Raw genomic sequence first — 12,366 nt, forward strand, 5'->3', positions numbered from 1 at the left:
CAAGACTTCAGATACATGAGTGGGGCTGGTGGAGTGGCTCAAGTGATAACAGTTCCTGCCTAGCAAGTGTGAGGCCGAGTTCAAACCCCAGTACTACCAAAAAAATAAATAAATAATAATTCAGACACCATGAACTGTTCTTCCTTTTAAGGCTAAGTAACACTCTATTGAGTGCATCTCTCTTTACCCCTCAGGAGTAGTGCTGCTCTGAACACTGGTACAAGTACCACCTGAGTCCCTGCTTTCAATTCTTTTGGGTTTCATACCTATTGATTTATTTGGATCCAATTCTGCTTTTAACATTTTAAGGAAAACACCACACTGTTTTCCACAAAGAATTTGCCAATTCTACATTCCCACCAAAGTGCGTGAGGTCTCCAGTTTCTCAACATCTTTGCCAACACTTGTTATTGTGGGGTTAATTTTGTTCTTTTAAAAAAAATTGCTATCCTAAAGCTGGGTGTGGTGGCTCATGCCTGCAATCTTAGTTACTCAGGAAGCAGAAATTGGGAGGACTAAATGCTGAAGCCAGCATGGGGCAAAATCATGAGACCTTACTTGAAAAATAACTGAAGGAAAAAAGGGCTGGGGGGGCATGGCTGTAGTGGTAAAGCACCTGTCTAGTAAATGCTGCGCAATGACTGAGTTCAAACCCCAGTCCAACCAAAAGAAAAAGAAGATGAAAAAAAAGACTTTTGCCTGGTTTTGAACTGGGTTCTGAGATGTGAATTGCAGTTTCTTTCTGGAGTGATAAAAATGTCTCAAATTAATAATTTTAAGGTACGTCAACTACATCCAATGAAAAAAGGAGGGAGCTGCAGCTGCCTGTGAGGACCTTGCCCACCAGTGACAGGAGAGGAGACCTCAGGCAACAGGGGTCAGGGAAACCACAGACCAGGAAGCAGCTGGGAAAACAGCACCTTATTCCTGGTAGACAAGCAACTCAAATATGAAAGTCCGAGTTGGGATAAAACAGTTCATCCTGCTTCCCAACTAGTTCAACCCTAGTACACAAAGCCCTGGTGGGCCACAGTCTCCTATGACAACACATCACTCCTGGGCCACCATCACCTAGCCTGCCTCACAGGAGACTGACCCCAGGAACCCTCCTCACCCAGCACTGTGCAACTCACCGATCTCGGCACTGGGCATCGCTCCTACCTGGTACCTCTTCCCGGATCTTAAACCAATCCTGCTCCCCATACTTGGCAACAGCTTGAAGCAGCTTCTGCAGGAAGGAACAAGCAGATAAACCATACCCTCCCCACCCTGAAGTCTGCCAGCCTAAGACAGGAACATCAGAGCCACAGCTGCCATCTGGGCTTCCCGGACACAGACCTCCTCAGGTCCCACAGACTTACAGCATCTTCTTCTGGGGCCCAGAAGCCCTTTTTCAGGCTAGGATCCAAGCTCTTGGTCCACCTGTAGATCAGCTGCATGGAGTCCCTCCCTTCCATGTAGTAGACAACTGTGGACGAGGGGATTAGGCGGGACTGCGATGCCCGCTTGCAGGCAGGCGTGGGGGTGGAGGGACTGGGTTTTGGGGAGCCACACAGAAGTCACTCTCATCACTGAGGAGCGCCTTGAATGGCAGCACCCTCATTCTCCCCCCTCCCACCTCTAGTGCAGCAGGGGCTGCTCTGTGAATCTCTGCTTTCAGGTTCATGGGGCAGTCTGAGGGGCCCTGAGGTGGTGGGGACAAATGCAGGCTCACTTCTGCGGTAGGGGATATGGCTCCCAACACGCATCTCCTGAACCAGCTGGGTGAGCATGCGGTCCTCCTCCTCCGTCCACTCCTTGCGCTTCAGGGCTGTGTTGTGTTGCTGGAACTTCTGCAGGCACTGGAAGGCGCTGCGGCTGGTCTTCCCAAGGCCGAGCAAAAGCAAATGTTACTGGGATTGCCCTGCGCACGGAGCAACATCCAAATCCCAGATCTGCACCCTCCAGGGCACAGGTGGACCTGAGGGCCACAGGGTGGCACTTCTGTACACCAAGCTCTCCTCTTGGTGGGGTGATGGTGCATCTGGTGGGAACATCAGGCCCAGAACACAAAGGACCAGGGAAGACCAGATGGGAGAGGGCTCAGTCGTTTACACTAAGGAAAGCTCAAATGGTTAACTGAAATGACATCTAAACCTCACTGCCAACTCCCACATCATGGAAGGAAATGCGCAGCTTGGCAAAGCCTGTGCAGACATACTGTCCTGTGCCCTGTGCCCTCTTCAGACCTGTGGCTGGCACCTTCTCTAGCTCTCAAGTTCCAAGGTAGGCTCTATGGATGTTTTGCTGGGATAGCCATAAGATGGGGATTGCTGGACTGTCCTTGGTGTGGTGACATGACTCCATGATGCCCTCAGGCAGGAGTGCTCAGCAGATAAACCCTCAGCATGCAAGAAACATTGTGGTGTCTGTCCATCACTCTGCCTGGTGGGAAAGGCTTTCCCTGAACTGACTCATGTTTCTGAACCCTCTTCTCCAAAAACAGCTTTCAGTCACATGGGACTTGTGTGACTAAACATGGCAGGCACTCAGCTAGCTGGCTTGCTTCTGCATCTTTCTATCCACCAAACTCTCCCTAAGGTGTTGTAACACAGGGCCCCTAAGATTTCTCTCCCACAACCCAAGACCCCACCTTTGGGCTACATTTGCTGCAGAGTGATCCTTCTTAGTTCAGGACATGTTAACTCTGGCCCACACAGCCCATTTGCTGGGTGTGTAGACACACTTCACTCAGTGTGTGGAAGACCATGCTCTCTCACCTGCACCCAGATGGGGTGACTTCCTTCCTGATTAGTGAAAATCAAAGACCCTTCCAACTCAAGCCCACTTTGTGGGTCACTTTTGTCAGGCTACCTTCAGGCATCCAAGGAAGAGATGGAGAAAGAGAAAGGACCAGGTGAGGGCGGGGCTTCAGAGCCTTGGAACCTTCTGGAGAATGGAGAGTGAAGGCTTGCAGTGAGATGGGATGGATCTCTCCAGGTCACTGACGGCCAGTGACCAAATTGGTTCTCAGGAAGGAGGAATCTTCAGGGAAAATTGCTGGTGTCCCACTTTCAGTTAATAGAGAAGCAGTCCAGACTCATTCCAAGGAGATGGAAAAACCCACTAATGTAGAGTGGAAAGCACAGCAGAGCTCCCACCACTGCCCAGGACAGAAAGTGGACTTGGGGCCATACCAGCCGGCAGGACAGAAGGAGAGGAAGAGGAACCACCAGGAGTCACAGCCAATATGCCAGACACTGGGGACACTGTGGCTGTCAGATGCTGCGGCTGAACATGGAGAAATCTCAAAATCCAGAACCCAAACCCAGCTTCCTGCTGCTTTCCTAAAAACATCCCAAAAGGGCAACTTTAAAAAAGGCTGGAAATAAGGGAGAAGGGGTATAAAAAATAGATGAAAATGTGAGAAAAGCAGGATGAAATGGAGTTCAAAGTTAAAAAGGCCCAAGAAGATAAACGAAGGAGTTTCTTTAAAAACGTAATTTACCAGGCAAATAAAATCACAGCTGTGTGTACCAGTGACAGGCAGTTAAACACAGATAACAAGTCTACCCGGAGGCCGAAGACCTCCTCTCAGTATCAGCACTCTGGGTCATGAACTGCTACAGCTACACAACTCTCGGAACCAACCAGCTCTAGAAAGTGAAGGTCAAGAACACAACTGACCAACTCTGCTCAACACCTCACAGAACTGAGATCTGGGAATGGAGAGCAGGCCTCCTTTTGTGTTTGGAAAAAAAAAGGCTTTGGCAAGTTCAATCTGGTTTGCTACAATCATGCACTCTGCCATGAAACAAGTGATAAACAAACTCAGGTTCAAAGAAATCTGCACGAAGAGCGATTTGTGTCTGCTCCTCTCAGAAGGGTGGCCTCAAGTGTCTTCATCACTAGAAACAGAAGGCCCAAGAAAAGAGCTTAGTTCTCACCTTCAGAATCAGACAAACCACCAAAGGCCTCAAAAGAACCTAGGAAGAAGTGTTCTTTTGGAACAGTAGCAAAATAAACTAATCTTAAGGTTGGTGAGGAGAAAGAATGGAACACGAGGAGAAATGGGAACAGATGAAGTGCAGACTGCATACTGCTATGAAGGCTGGAGGATCTGGGGGAAGGCTGTGGGGTCTCAGAGGCATGGCAGGGTCAGAGTTCTGAGGCCCCTGGGGGACGAGTCAGGCTATAGTGAGCCCATGCCCTCCCAGTCCTCCACGGTTTCCAGGTCTTTACCCCTAGCTCCTCTGCGACCAAATGCCACTCCAGGTGGCCATGTGCGGCTGCAATGGCCCTCAGATGCTCCACCTCCTCTGCGCTCCATTCCTGCTTGTTAATGCTTGGGTGTTCAGAGCTCTGCCAGAACTTCTGGATCTCCGTTGCGCTGCGGCCTCCTTCAAACTACATTGATAAGAAACACAGCCTTCAGGGGCTGCTGACACCAAGCACACCCAGACAGTTTTAGGCTAGGCCGTCACTCTGCTGGCTGGATATGAGTGGGATAGCTGTCCAAATCACTAGGCCTGCACAGCCTAAAACGCAGACTTGGCTCCAGAGGAAAACCTTCGAGACTGTCCATCTCAGGAGAGGCACCTCCAATCAGTGGAAGGTCCCAGGAAGCCACTCAGCACTCCCAACTGCCAATTAAATGCTTGACCACAAGGGTCACAGTGAGCTGGGTTGAAGCACCAGGGAGGGTATAGCCTCACCACTAGATTCTGACTACTCCTGGCTACAGGAGTCCTGCTGCAGTTGTGTGATCCAGGCCTGCCCTGACTCACATTGACATTGGAAATCTTCTCCCAGTCGTGACTGTCCAGTCTGTTCCCCAGCAAGTCTTCCTCTGGGAGCTGGCTGGAGGAAGGGACAGGGCATTGGTGTTATGTCCAGCCTACTGGCTCATCCCTGGACCCCAGGAGGGCCCTAGCTCACTTGATATTCTGGATCTCCTTCTCTGCTTCCCTGATCTGCTTCTCCAGGGCTTTCCTCTCTGGCTCACTGGAGACACGGCTCTGCTTCTGCTGTAAGTACTCGAGCCTGCAAGGCAGAGTGGAGGAGAGATGGCTGTGGACATGCTCTGTGGGCTTCAAGGCCCTGGTTCTGAGCTGTCCATAGGCAGATCTCCATCACAGCACAGCTCAGTAGTGAGAGCTCACACTGGAGTCTCCTTTCTCTCCTGCCCTGGCTCCTCACCATGAAGGAAATTGCAGCACCACCTCTGGGGCTTCCCTAGGATCAGAACAGTGTTGTCCAGGGCAAGAGCATTTGCAGAGGCAGGTGGTAGCTACCTGATGCCTACAACTTAGAGCAGGGCCCACTCTGCTAAACCTAGCCATATAAGATGCAGATGCCTACAGACGTCCTGACTCTTAGGACTACAGTTATAGCTACCTACAGCAAATAACTGCTTCCCAAACCTGGTCAGGGAGGGAAGACCGGGCTCTCTCACCACCTCAAAAGGGGTCACAATCACTGCTGCACATCCTGACTATACACAAGCTGTTCCTGGAGCTCCCTGGCCTCTAGATGCCCAAAGACACAACCTTCCCTAGCTGTTCTGTCCTGAGGTAGTGTCACTGCCTCCTGGCCACACGGGTACAGTGTAGTCAGTCCTTGGGTGCTTCCCTAGTCTGCTGACCAGGAGGCACCTGCACCTCTATCAGTTATCAACAACAGCAGCAGTGCCCTTTCTTGAGTATCCACACCAACCTGTACTGTGTGATACCTTCTAGTCACGTCACCCACAAAGCAGGATTGAAGGACAATCCCCACTTTCCCAGGGGAAATGGAGGCCCAGAGAACGGAAACTGCCTGAGGCACACAACTAAATGTGGCTGCTGGCCGCCTCCTGTGGTGGAGGGTAAAGTGTAGGCACAGGCATCTTGGAGCTGGCAGGGCAGCGGCTGAGGATAGAGCGTGCTGCACTGGCTCTCACAAGCCCATATAGCCACCAGCTTTCTGTGTGAGGAAGGCCTGCTGACCTGTTTCCATACTTACTTGAGCAATTTGGGCTGAAGCAGGCGCTGCAGGCGGTCGCTCACCACAGACTTCCTGAGCAATGCTTTCTCCCAGTGCTTCCCTAGGGAGGAACAGCAGCAAGGTCACGAGACCTTGCGCACTCCCAGGATGCATGCTGTTCACTGAATCCTCTCTACAGTCCCAGGCATAATTTCCTACTCCCAGCTACAGAGGAGGAAGCAGCTGCATTGGGGTCCTTGTGGATGCCAATCAGGCAGCCAGCCAGGCCCCCCAATCAACAACTTCACCTGAGGCCTGGCCCAAGCTCATGGTAGGGCCTTCCAGAGCTAGGTGTTCTGAGAGCAGGAGGGAGAGACTGCACATGTGTGGGGGGAAAGGGGGCCAGTCTGTCCCTCATGGCCAGCATCCTCAAAAGAACCCCATTCAGTATAGGAAAGACAAGGGGTGAAGTAGCCAGTGCCAGTGGTCAAGGCCTGAAGGAGCCCATGAAGCCACAGAAGAGACAGGTCTCAGGGCGGTAGCACACCTGAACAGAGTCAGGGCTGTGGTTAAGGCCTCCTCTGTCCCTACACTTGCTGGGTGCCCAACCGAGGGCCTGCCTGGATTCTTACACTTGGTCACCAAGAGCGCCTCGAAGGCCTTGATTCCTTGGGCGGCCTTCTCCCGTGTGTCTTCATTGGCGGGAGGCCCCTGTCAGAGCGCAGTGTCAGGATGCAGCAGACCAGCTGTGCTCATCTGCAGGGCCCAGCACATCCCTCCAGGGTCTCCACTAGGACTCAGAACCCTTCCTCCCGACCTCCTCATGCGTCCACCCACGTACAGGGCCAGGCACATGACCTCTGCACCCAAAACTACAGCCATGTGACTAGGTCTGGGCATGACCACTCCGTTATGCTGATAGGCACAGGGCTGCCTTTAGCAAAGGCAAATCTACATGGCAAGGTCTTGTTAACAGTTCACCTTCCTCAGGTAAACATATCTCTGGGTGGTCTACCCACAGGGTGGGGATCAGCTTGTCCACCGAGGGAAGGTGGCCTTGACTTTCACCATGGGATGAAGGAGAGTTTCAGGAAGACTGTTATCCTTAAGGACCCAAGGGAATTCACAATCACTGCCAGCAGGCGGGGGAATGAAAGCCCTTCCCACAGGGTACTGAGCCCTGCTGACTGGAGCAGAGTACCGCCACTCACCACTCCAGTGACCCTGTCCTTGAAGTATGGCTTCATGAAGTGGCCTATGTACATATTTGGTGGCAGGCTCTTGCCATCTTTTGCCTTGGGACCTTTGGACCCAGCCAAATCACACAGGATCTCCTCCTAGGACAGAAGCAAGGCCATGTGTGGGCCAGACAGGATGGAAGAGGGCAGATAGTCAGAGAGCAGGCCTACCCCAAGCCCTGCCCTGAGAGCCTGGCTGTGGGGCTCTCATGGTGAGAAAGACTAGCACAATGCAGGCCATCCTACCTGCTGCTCCCGGTTCTGGGCCAGCAGCTGGGTGACTTCTGCCAGCTTCTCTCGGATGACCTCCTGGTAGACCATGTTCAACTGCAGACAGGTCTCGGGGTCTTCAGGGAGAGTTTTATCCTTGGGATCCTCCTCGTCATTGCTGGCTTCGCCCCACCTTTCATCCTCCTGGTCAAGAGCCAGAAATGGCAAATGAGGAAATGGGATGTAGGGCATTCCCCTCCTTGAAGCCTCAGCCGAAGGCCCTGTTCCAGATGCTGGCCCTCTGGGGCACTGAGGCTGCACTAATGCAAGACTATTGAACATGGGACCGAGAGGTGACCCTAGTGGGTAGCAGGGGCAAGTTTATGCCTGGGAGGGGCCCGTCACCCTCAAGGCAGACTGTGTGTACACTTTCTCATGTACAGCATGAGGAGTATGTTCAGAGGAATCGAGCAGCTTCCAATTTCTACAACAAACATATCTGTGAAGTTGAATTTTATTTACTTATTTTAGTTTTATTCTTTTTGGTGGTGCTGGGTTTGAACTCAGAGCCTCACACTTGCTAGGCAGGCGCTCTACCACTTGAGTCACTCTGCCAGCCTTTTTTGTGTTGGACAGTTTCAAGACAGGATCTCACAAACTGTTTCTCTAGACTGGCTTTAAATGGCGATCCTACCCATCTCTGCCTCTCAAGTAGCCAGGATTACAGGTGTGAGCCACTGGTGCCTGGCTAAAATTGAACTTTACAAGGAACTTGCTTTGCCTCCATTTCCCGGCATCACGTGAGCCAGATCATGGTGAGAAAACTCCCTGAAGAGCCATCATGGCCAAGAGCTGGGCACACCAAATGCTCACTGTGGACAATGTGTCCAAAGAATACGGAGACACCTCAATCCATTCACGGGAGCTACGCAGCCCCGAGGTGACTCTATCCCTATTAACTCGGAGGAAAAAATAAGCACGCTGCAAAAGTTTCCCAAAGTAAAATTCCAAAACAAAGAATGGCTAACAACTGACATGACCGAGACACCACCAGGTGCTGTTCTAGGTACTTCTGTGTGCTTGCTGGCCTGTGCCAGAGTCATCGCCACTGTTCAGACTCGACACTCAGGCCCAGCAAGCAAGTTGAGGGACAAAGCCCACTGCTCTTGATGTATGATGTCGCTTATGAAGTACGGGTGCGAGTGAACTCAGAAAAAAGCCAGCAGTTTAGTCACCAATCTGTTAACAGTGGTTGTTTCTGCGGACAATTTTAATCTCAATAATTCTGTGTGTACAGGGATGTAGCTCAGTGATACAGCACTTCTCTAGTAACACTGGGTTTGAGTCCCACCATCCACAAAAATACTTTGTGATGTCTTGTTTTTGTAACAGTTTTTTTTTTTTTTTTTGGAGGTACTGGGGTTTGATCTCAGAGCCCACTCCACCAACCCTTTTTGTGTGTGTGTGAGATGGGTTTTTTTTGACATAGGGTCATTTGTCTGTGCTGGCTTCGAACCTCAATCCTGCTTCCTCTGTAGCTAGGATTACAGGTGTGAGCCACTGGTGCCCGGCTGTGTATTACTTTTATAATGCAGAAAAAAACAAAAGGGTTTAAAACCACACCCCTCTCTGAACATTTTGGAGAATAGCAGCAGGTCTGACCCAGCCAGGTGAGCAGCACTTACCAAGACTGGGGCTCCAGTGGCATCCAAGTCCTCACCAGGCAGCAAATCTGTCAGAACACAAGCACACTGTGTTAGAAACCAACAACAGGAACGGGAGCATGGAGCAGAGAAGGGGTTGGTCACCATAATGGGGTCCCACTGGAGGGCTGTCCACCAGGAGGAGATTCTGGGGGTCTGAGCCATGGTGACTGTCAAGGCTGACGGGCTGAGCTCTGCCCCACCCCTTCCTGTCAGGATGGCATGCTCACCCAGAGGGCCCCCAAGATCCCAAGGCCACATGGCAGCAGAGGCAGGGTGCACGTGCACAGCCAGCAGGTTGGGGCGTTAGCTGTTCTCAGGTTAGGACCTGAGACCAGCTCTCTGGCTGAGAAAAAAAGCAGAGGCCATTTTGGGCAGAAAACAGAGATTGGCCATACAGTAGCACATGTAGCAGAAGGGAAATTCACACATACACAGCTGATCAGCCACAGCCCAAGGAGGCCAGGTGCACAAGCTCACCTCCTTCAGAGTCTGAATCGAGACTTGACTCAGAGACTTCCAAGTGGATGCTGGAGGAACTGGGATCCAAAATCCTTTCCAGCTCCTTGATCTCCTTTGTTATTTTCTCTCTCTCTGCGTCTATGTCCATGACTTCTGCCTGCCTTCACAATGTATTGCAAGATGTTAAGAGAGTGCCTGAATCTCATCTTCCTTCATTCACACACCTGCTGGGGACTCTGGAGTCTGCTCCAAAGCAGACAAAAGGGCTCCCCAGAGAACACTGAGACCCAGGCTTACAGGGAGCCCTGGGGCTGCAACCTGGCATTTTCTGCACTCTAAGAACTCCACCTTTTTTCTTGGGAATGCTATCAGCCAAGTCTGAGGGGGAAAGAAGGGTGAGAGAACATTACAGAAAACACAAGCACATACCCAGGGGCCAGAAACAAAGAAGAGAAACACCCTAAGCCCAGTGTAGCGGCCATGTCTGTAATCCCAGCACTGGGGAGGCTGAGGCAGGAGGATGGAGAGTTACAGGCTGACCTAGGCTATATAGAGACACCCTGCCGTAAACAAAACAAAAAGGAGAAACATCCTCTCCTGCCTTTGTACTGCTTCTCCCTGCTTAGACTCTGACCCACGGTGGAAAAAACAAAGCAACCACCAGTAAGTGCCCTTCAGCTGTGTCACTGCTGCACAAGGCGCCTCGTTTATACTGGGGATGTTCATAAATTGAACACAGCTAGAAGTCAGCCAGATCTGCAGGACCAGCAGCAACCGCTGGTGGGTTCAAAGCTGACGTTCCGCCAAGCTGGAGGAGCTTCTGAAGTCCGGCTTCCAAGGAAAAGGTGACTTGTGTTTGGAAGAGAGCTACATCCACTTCTCACCTCCTGTGAGCGGAGGAGTTTAAAAATCGCAAGTTTAAGCCCTCAGTCAGAAGCTACAGGCCTTTCCCTGAAATCGGAGGCTGCCCCTCAAGACTCCCAGAAGGGAGCGGGCGGCCCTCTCTACAGGTCAAGCCTCCCTCGTGGCTGGGCCCAGAACCTAAGGCAGCCTCGGGTGCATCAGCGGGGAGAGGCAGGGAGGGTAAAGGGCAGCTGCGAGGCTCGGCAAGACCCTTGCCTTCTCCGGGGCGCAGGACGGCTCCGCTCTCGCTGCTCCCGGCAGCAGGCTTCCCGTGCCAGTCGGCGGATTCCAGGCAGGCAACGGGTACTGTTTCTGACCGAGGGTCTTCGAGCTATAATCCCGCCGCGGCAGGGTCGCGGCCGCAGAGCTTCCTTCCCGGGCCTTGGCTGCGCGCTCCTAAAGACGTCCTCCGAGGGGACGGCTCCAGCCCGCCCCGCCCCTCCCCGCTGGTCCCCTGGCTTTTACCTGTAGTACGGACTTCACTCGCCGGGCGAATTCGCGTGCCCTCGCGGCCCGCACTGTCGCCCAGGCGACCATAGACATCAAGCTTCCGGTAGCAGCGGAACTCAAGCCTCGCGCACCGGAAGTCCCGCCTCCGAGCGGTGGCGCGAGGGACGCCGGGACAGCCGCTGCTGCCGGCCAGGGCCTGGAGTGGCGCGCGCCCCCGCGCGGCCGCTCTGGGGACTGCCCGGCGCTCAGGAGGAGCCGGAAGTGGACCCCGGCCAAGTCCACTGCGTAGTCCGGTGTCTGGGGTTTGGCTGAGCAGACAACGAGCGGATCTACGAAGGACTTTCCCGCCTGCGGCATCCTTGGGCAGGTGCGGGAGGCTGGCCTCCGTCAGAACCCACCTTCGTTAACTGTGCACACCTTCGGGGGCTTTTAGGGAGCCCCAGCCCAGGGCCTTCCCTAAGTGGGCATTCATTTATTCTGTCAGTTCCCGGCTGACTGGAGAGGGCTGGACTCGAGTCCCCAGTTCCTCCTTGTGAGTCCCTGCAGGAGAGGGGCGCTGATCCAGCCTGGATGGAGCCTGACTCTTGGAAGATGCGCTAGCAGTGGCCTGGGGGGAGGTCTTTTAATGGCAAACAGCTAGAGTCAGGTGAGGCTTGGAACTGGGGAGAAAAGGGGAAACCCAGCCAGAAGGAAGGAAGCAGGACACTTTTCTTTTGGTGGTACAGGGGTTTGAACTTAGGGCCTCACAATTGCTAGGCAGGTGCTCTACCACTTGAGCCACTTTGCCAGCCCTTTTTTGTGTTGGGTATTTTTGAGATAGGAGCTTGCTCTTTGCCCAGGCTGACCTTGAATCACAATCCTGACCTCTGCCTCCCAAGTAGCTAGGATTACAGGTGTGCGCCACCAGTGATGGGCTATGCTGTTGGTTCTTGGAATGTCCCACTATTTCAACCCTGCATTGAATGTGCCAGGATTTGCCTGTATGGGACTCAAAATCCAGACTCGTGGGCTAGCCTCTAAGTTTTTTTTTTTAACCTGGGAACACTTCCCCCATTCCCACCCAGTAGCCTGTAGCTGAAAGGGTTGGAATAGGTGTGACATCTGAGGGCTGCCCCAGGTGGCCATTCTGCCTTGGGCCCAGTGAGTGGAGACATGTCTTGTGATCTGATCTGCCTGTTCACCCCACAAAATGCTCTCCCCCACAGGGCCTTGGGGCAGTTCTGTAGGACATCCCAACACACTCCTGCATTGGGGGCTGGGGGAGAAGAGGTGGGCAGGCTACATTGACACTCCATAGTGGCTTCAGGAAAGCCCTGGCTTTATCTGTAGCTGAGTCAAAGGGTCTACAGTTTTAAATGTCTTGTTTGAAAATCTCTAAGAATGTTCTAATGCTAGAATCCAGTATGTCCAATCTTAAACCATGCAGCTAAAACGTGACAGCGTACTACTCCCTGCAA

At 52.7% G+C, this 12,366-nt stretch overlaps 1 protein-coding gene across 9 annotated transcripts in view; it reads right to left on the reverse strand.

Moving 5' to 3' along the window:
* Snapc4 (small nuclear RNA activating complex polypeptide 4) overlaps positions 1 to 11,044 on the reverse strand; it is a 24,055-nt gene extending 13,011 nt beyond the window's left edge. For 3 of the 9 annotated variants that reach the window (XR_012440684.1, XR_012440683.1, XM_020183531.2), the window contains exons 1-13: positions 10,925 to 11,030; positions 9,575 to 9,713; positions 9,077 to 9,123; positions 7,428 to 7,595; positions 7,155 to 7,280; positions 6,576 to 6,654; positions 5,983 to 6,064; positions 4,918 to 5,022; positions 4,767 to 4,839; positions 4,222 to 4,386; positions 1,715 to 1,862; positions 1,362 to 1,468; positions 1,134 to 1,228 (exon numbers count right to left, since the gene is read on the reverse strand). Coding sequence is in view for 7 of the 9 variants with exons in the window: in XM_020183531.2 (XP_020039120.1) it covers positions 1,134 to 1,228; positions 1,362 to 1,468; positions 1,715 to 1,862; positions 4,222 to 4,386; positions 4,767 to 4,839; positions 4,918 to 5,022; positions 5,983 to 6,064; positions 6,576 to 6,654; positions 7,155 to 7,280; positions 7,428 to 7,595; positions 9,077 to 9,123; positions 9,575 to 9,713; positions 10,925 to 11,002 (1,412 nt within the window). In the remaining 2 variants the exon portion in view is untranslated. The other 6 variants (XM_074052828.1, XM_074052829.1, XM_074052825.1 and 3 more) reach the window with 5 other exon arrangements.
* Between the last annotated feature and the right edge of the window lie 1,322 nt (positions 11,045 to 12,366).

Source organism: Castor canadensis, chromosome 13, assembly GCF_047511655.1.
Source record: "Castor canadensis chromosome 13, mCasCan1.hap1v2, whole genome shotgun sequence".
In the NCBI taxonomy this organism is placed as follows: domain Eukaryota; kingdom Metazoa; phylum Chordata; class Mammalia; order Rodentia; family Castoridae; genus Castor; species Castor canadensis.